Source organism: Barbus barbus (genome assembly GCF_936440315.1).
Source record: "Barbus barbus genome assembly, chromosome: 28".
Taxonomy (NCBI): Eukaryota; Metazoa; Chordata; class Actinopteri; order Cypriniformes; family Cyprinidae; genus Barbus; species Barbus barbus.
This window is the reverse complement of record NC_136756.1, coordinates 10596942-10602473: the sequence shown is the minus strand read 5'-3', so window position 1 is coordinate 10602473 and position 5532 is coordinate 10596942. Positions and strand designations below refer to the sequence as shown.

The 5532-nt window shown below is 35.1% G+C and overlaps 1 protein-coding gene across 3 annotated transcripts; it reads right to left on the bottom strand.

Moving 5' to 3' along the window:
* Positions 1-406: 406 nt before the first annotated feature.
* LOC306848492 (H-2 class II histocompatibility antigen, E-Q beta chain-like) lies at positions 407-3638 on the bottom strand. Of its 3 annotated transcripts, none has more exons than XM_079383077.1 (5): positions 3369-3638; positions 2906-3181; positions 2494-2775; positions 2290-2403; positions 407-1578 (listed from the first exon to the last, which is right to left on the bottom strand). In XM_079383077.1, exons 1-5 carry the CDS (start codon positions 3439-3441, stop codon positions 1556-1558), a joined length of 768 nt encoding a protein of 255 aa, XP_079239203.1. In that variant the 5' UTR covers positions 3442-3638; the 3' UTR covers positions 407-1555. The 3 variants fall into 3 exon arrangements, with proteins under 3 accessions (XP_079239203.1, XP_079239204.1, XP_079239205.1); XM_079383078.1 differs by having other exon boundaries at positions 2906-3178; positions 3369-3592; XM_079383079.1 differs by having other exon boundaries at positions 849-1578; positions 2906-3085; positions 3369-3499.
* Positions 3639-5532: the final 1894 nt, after the last annotated feature.

Here is a 5532-nt window from a genome sequence, read left to right as displayed (position 1 = left end):
TTTTCATTATCAGAATTGTTCAAAATAAAGACTGTTTAGTTAGAATGTTCAAAATCTGAAATAGTTTTGTGTTTTTATGTGGTTTCATTGGTAGAGCAGTTCTGAATTGATATATGTATGTAGTATGCAGTGTCATATGGAGTCTCTAAATAGCCTTTTTGAAAGGATTCCTAGGCTTTTCTTGAAATAAAAGATCCAAATTACTTTTCCAAAGCTTTTCTTGAAATTAAATACTATAAATATGTAGTTTCTGTAAGTGTTTACCTAAAACAAATTATTTCAGGAATTTATTTTTATTTTTATTTAAATTTATTTCACGAAAAGTTTAGGCGTTTTTTTTTTTTTTTTTCAAAAATGCCATTTGGAGACCTGGTAACCAAATGAGTCAGCACTACAAATGCTCTTTAGAAATAGTTTTTTATTGTGTGTTTTGGTGGGCAGAGCAGTTCTGAATTGATATACATATATGTATTATGTAGTTTTGACTTATTTGGACATTTGGTTACCAGGTCTCCATTTGGAGTCTCCAAATGGCTTTTTTGAAAGGATGCCTAGACTTTTTTTTTAAATAAAAGCTTACAGAATTTTTGGGAGTATCATACTCAAATTTGAATCAAAGATATTCAGCTTTATCTTTATTGTGTTTTGCAGGCCTTTGGCATCAAAGTCTCATCCATTTTTCCCTGAGTGATTTTCATTAAAAGATATTGTGAGTCACTTTCATGTATATTTTACCTTGTTTTACTCTGTTGCTATACTAATTTTGAGTTATTATGACTCTGGAGTAACAAAGGTTCAAGTGTCTAGTTTCAAACAATACCAGATTTTTAAATATAGACCTTAGGGTTCAAGAGCTACAAACATTTTTATTTGGTTATGTTGTTTTTCACAAAATGCTCAAAAATAGGGGCGCTGTACATTGAGACAATGTGCTCTGGTATTTTTTTAGAAAAAGCTAACTACACCTTATAAGGCCAATTTGAGCCCCATATAAGTCAAACCAGTACACACACACACACACACAATAAATCAGTCTTACATATAAAATATGGGGACGATTGCTTTGAATTTTTGCAGATTTGCATTGATTTCCATGTTTGCATTTCCTGCTGATTATTGATGCAGTTTCAGAGAAAGTATATGTTTGAGAAGGACAGCTGTGTAGTATTCATATGCAGAGTTTTAATTAGATTCAAGAATCAACAGAAAAATTGAAATGACAGAAATATACAATCCATTACAATGTTTCAATATAAAAGCAAGGAATGGCAATATCTGCATCTGCTAAGAACAGCAACACTTCACAATAAAGACAGGGCATTTTGTGTACATTAAAGTCTAATCAGAAAACTGGAGGAGATTATGTCCTCTGGTGGAGTTGCAGGTATGTTTGTTCAGATGTCATTTGTTAGATATTATAAGGACATACAACCTGTGTGATTACAAATGTGCCTTAATTTATCAATTTAGGATGCAGGTTTTTATAATAACTCACAGAAGACAGTTCCATTACACAACAAAACAGGACAGCTATCAACCCTGAGAATGATCAGTATCAATGTGGTACAAGTATCCTCCCTGTAAATGAAAAAAAACAAACAAACACATATTACATCAAAACTGAACTGAAAATTTCATTAGAATTATGACTTGTACAGTACATCACTGTACAGAAGCCCTTTTTTCTTAAAAACATCTTTTTCTCTCATCAAAACCACTCTTCACAGCTTTTTTTTGTGCTCTAAATACTTAAATACAATAATAATTCAATAAAAGATTGTTTTCAAGAATACAATCATATATTTGTACCAGGCAGTCAGGCAGGCAGTAGAACGAACGTGTTCGTTTCTGTTGTTTGGATTTTTATTTGCTGCTAGAAATGATTATATAATTTACTATTTGTCACCTTTATTTTATAGCACTTTTAACAATGCATTTGTATTTTGATTGCAGTTATTTGCAGAGCTGGATAGTAACTGATAACATGTAATCTGGATTATGTAATCCGTTTCCAAAAAATAAAATAAAATAAATAATGTCTAACCATTAGATTTCTTGTGGGTTGAAGGTTGGTGCCGCATGCTAATGTTAGCTAGTCATTTTTTTCTCTCTAGTTAGCCATTTGTTGTTCTTGGAGAAAAAAAATGTTTTGAAGAGAATAAAAAGTCATCTGATTTAGGCTCAGGAAAAATATAAGTAATATTTTGCCCCCAACATTGAACCCCCCCCACACACACACACACACACACACACACACACATTGTGGCTCAGGGCTTCCAGACTACTGACCTGTTGATTTCTTCTGGTAGTAAATGATTCCAGCAGCTGCAATGATGATTCCTAGCACCAGACCAGATGCCCCAATGGCGATTTTACTCCTCTCAGATTCCGGGAGAGAGGGGTCTGTTTGGATGATTAGGATTTGTATTTAATTCTATTTTGCACAAAACATGTTAAGTATGATAGAGCAACACAGTAAAATCACCCTTTTACCCCAGTCTATGATGATGGGTTGAGTGGAGCTGGCATGATCTACCATACAGGAGATCTTCTCCCCAGATTTGGGAATGTACTCCAAGTGGGAGTGAATCTGGTAGTACCAGTCACCATCAGCCTGCTCCTCAGTGGATGTCACATCAGTGGTCATCTCTTTACCATCTCTGAGCCAGGACATTTTGATATGTTTAGGGTAAAAGTCATATGCACTGCATACCAGCAATGCTGGATGCCTGCCTCCGGCCTGTTTCACTGAACTCAGTTTGATTTTTGGTTTCTCTAAATACAAAAAAAAAGCAACATCATAACTACAAACTACAGTACAAATATTTGTTTTGAATTAAACAGTCACTATTTCATTGATGAAGTTATCTTGCTTAAACTCAGCTAAATGGTTTGTGTATTTTACCAGTTTTATCACGGATTGCAGAGTTGTATATTTCAGCATTATGTTTGCAGAATGTGTCCACTGCAGCTTTCTCTCGCTGTAGAAGGTTGGTGTCATTGTTCCAGAACTCAGCAGTTTTCACTCCATACTCAGTATAGCCCACAAACTTTCCCAAAGTGCTGTTGAACTCTGATACCACAGCTTGGTTGAAGACATGAGAATCGATGTATACCGTGTCACTAAGATCACGGGAACTATAGATGCACTTTAACCAACGGGAGTTATAATACCCATCTGCTAAAACAACAATTAATTCCAGTCTGTTACTACATGTTTAATTAAAAATATTGTATAAAGTATTTATTTTAGACTGTATGATTTCAAGGTATCAATTCCTCCTTATAAATGAGTTTCAGTAGCATGATGTTACCACACACACACACTTATAGCATCCTATTTCCTCAGTACGAGTCAATTTACTTACCAGTGCCAGTGAAAGCAGAAACAAACAATATGAAATATAAAAACAAGAGCTTAGAAAAGGACAGTTTCCCCATTTTTGTGTGTGTCAAATAAAATCTATTCAAAGAGTGTTGATGTCCATCAAGTAGTCTTAAGAAGTACTCTTAGCAAGACTATCCAACCAATCAGCCATGCAGACACATAAGTATCATGTGTTGCTAAGCTGTAAGTTACTTTATTTTGGCTGATTTCCCAATGACTACAGCCAGGAAATTTCACAACACAATATAATAACAAACCTGCCTGTGGTGCCATGACTTATTTATTCTGTAAGAATAAAAAGCAGGGGCAGGAGAAAACTATTTAATTGATGATTGAAGTGATGTGGGCTTATTTTTTGGTAAATGTAATGGCACGAGCAGCTGCATTTTGAATTAACTGTAAGCTATTAAGGGCTTTGTTGGGTAGGCCATCTAACAAGGAGTTACAATAGTCCAGGCTTGAAGTTATCAAAGCATGAACAACAGTTTCAGCATCTTTGAAATTTAGTGATGGTCGTAAACAGACAATTGTGCAAGGTTGGTAAAAACAGGTTTTGACAAGCTGGTTGATAAGGGGTTCAAAGCATAGTGTAGAATAAAATAGTACATCAAGATCTCCTGCCCCTGCTTTACAGTGGGGGAAAAATGAACTATAACTCCGTCGATACTAATAGAAAAGTCAACATGAGAGGAGACAAAGGATTTTGGGCCAACTAACAGAATCTCTTCTTTTTTCTTTATCTTTTTTCAGTATTCAATTTTAAGAAAGTTTGAGCTATTCATACTTTCAGATTATGTAGGCAAGACAGTTAGTTAGTTTATTGTCCTTTCAGAAATTATTTTTGTATCTGTGGCAACTCTTCAGTGATCAACAACAACAATGAACAAATACAAACAAACATCAACAATTTGCACATTACAAATATTACTTTCCTAGAGCAAAACATTGCAATATTACCAGCATCAAACAACATCCCTTTCACAACAACAGAATCACTGCTATAGATGTAAAATGACAACTGTGATATCACAAAAATGTATTTAACAGAGCTATACTGGAGGATATAAAAGATCTTTGTGCATGGGCAGTCCATAATAATGGTACCCTGTACCTTCGACCAGATGGTAATAACTCATATTCAACCCAAAGGTTGCAAGTTAGAGTCTCAGGTCTGGCAGGGATTGTAGGTGGGGGGAGTGAATCTACAGCGCTCTCTTCCACCTTCAATACCATGACTGAGGTGCCCTTGAGCAAGGCACCGAACCCCCAACTGCTCCCCGGGTGCTCTGGGTGAGTGTGTGTGTGTTCACTGCTGTGTGTGTACCCTTAGGATGGGTTAAATGCAGAGCACTAATTCCGAGTATGGGTTACCATACTTGGCCACATGTCACATCACATCACTAATATTCACCGTAAAGAGGATGTGATACATCACCAAGAATTGCATAGCTTTTCCTTACAGAGCGAGATTCACATAATTTTGTCATACTGTACTGTTGTTTACCTGCAATCTTACTAGCCACATTAACAATCTTAATTAGTTTGTTCTTATTTACTACAGACAGTGAGAAATAACAAGCAACAAAACTGAAAGTCAAAATGCTCTCCACAACTGGACGATAGAATAGAACCAATATATAGTCATGGCCAAAAATATCGCCACCCTTGCAATTCTGTCCGAAAATGCAACCCTTCTCTCAGAAAATTGTTGCAGTTGCAAACGTTTTGATACTCACATGTATGGAAGCAGAATAATGACAATAGTTTTTGAAACATAAAGCATGCTGAATTCCACAAATAAAAAAAAATTAAAAGATGCATTGCAATTAACAGTGCTTGCATTTTAATGCCATGCATTTCCAGGGCTTGCATTTTTAGGTCCTGAAATTTAACATAGTTGTTTATTTAAGCTGTGAATATTTCAATTCAAAATATTTCACACACATTTTCATTATTAAAAATTAAATAATTAATATTCACTTTACAGAATTCACTTCCAGAATATTCAATCTGTTTAAAAATACGATGTATAATATTCGACAGGCAAATTTCGGTCATTTTATTTCACTTTCCAAATTCACTGCCACAAATTCAGTCGTTAAAATTTGGCAGAAAATTTCAAGTACTCCTCGCTGCAGACTGTA

Excerpts from the sequence above, each read along its gene's own strand:
- LOC306848492 (XM_079383077.1), bottom strand. The coding sequence starts at position 3,441 with ATGGGGAAACTGTCCTTTTCTAAGCTCTTGTTTTTATATTTCATATTG. Across the intron at positions 3,182-3,368 it reads TTCTGCTTTCACTGGCACTG|CAGATGGGTATTATAACTCC; the intron begins GTAAGTAAATTG and ends TTGTTGTTTTAG. Across the intron at positions 1,579-2,289 it reads CTACCAGAAGAAATCAACAG|GGAGGATACTTGTACCACAT; the intron begins GTCAGTAGTCTG and ends TTTCATTTACAG.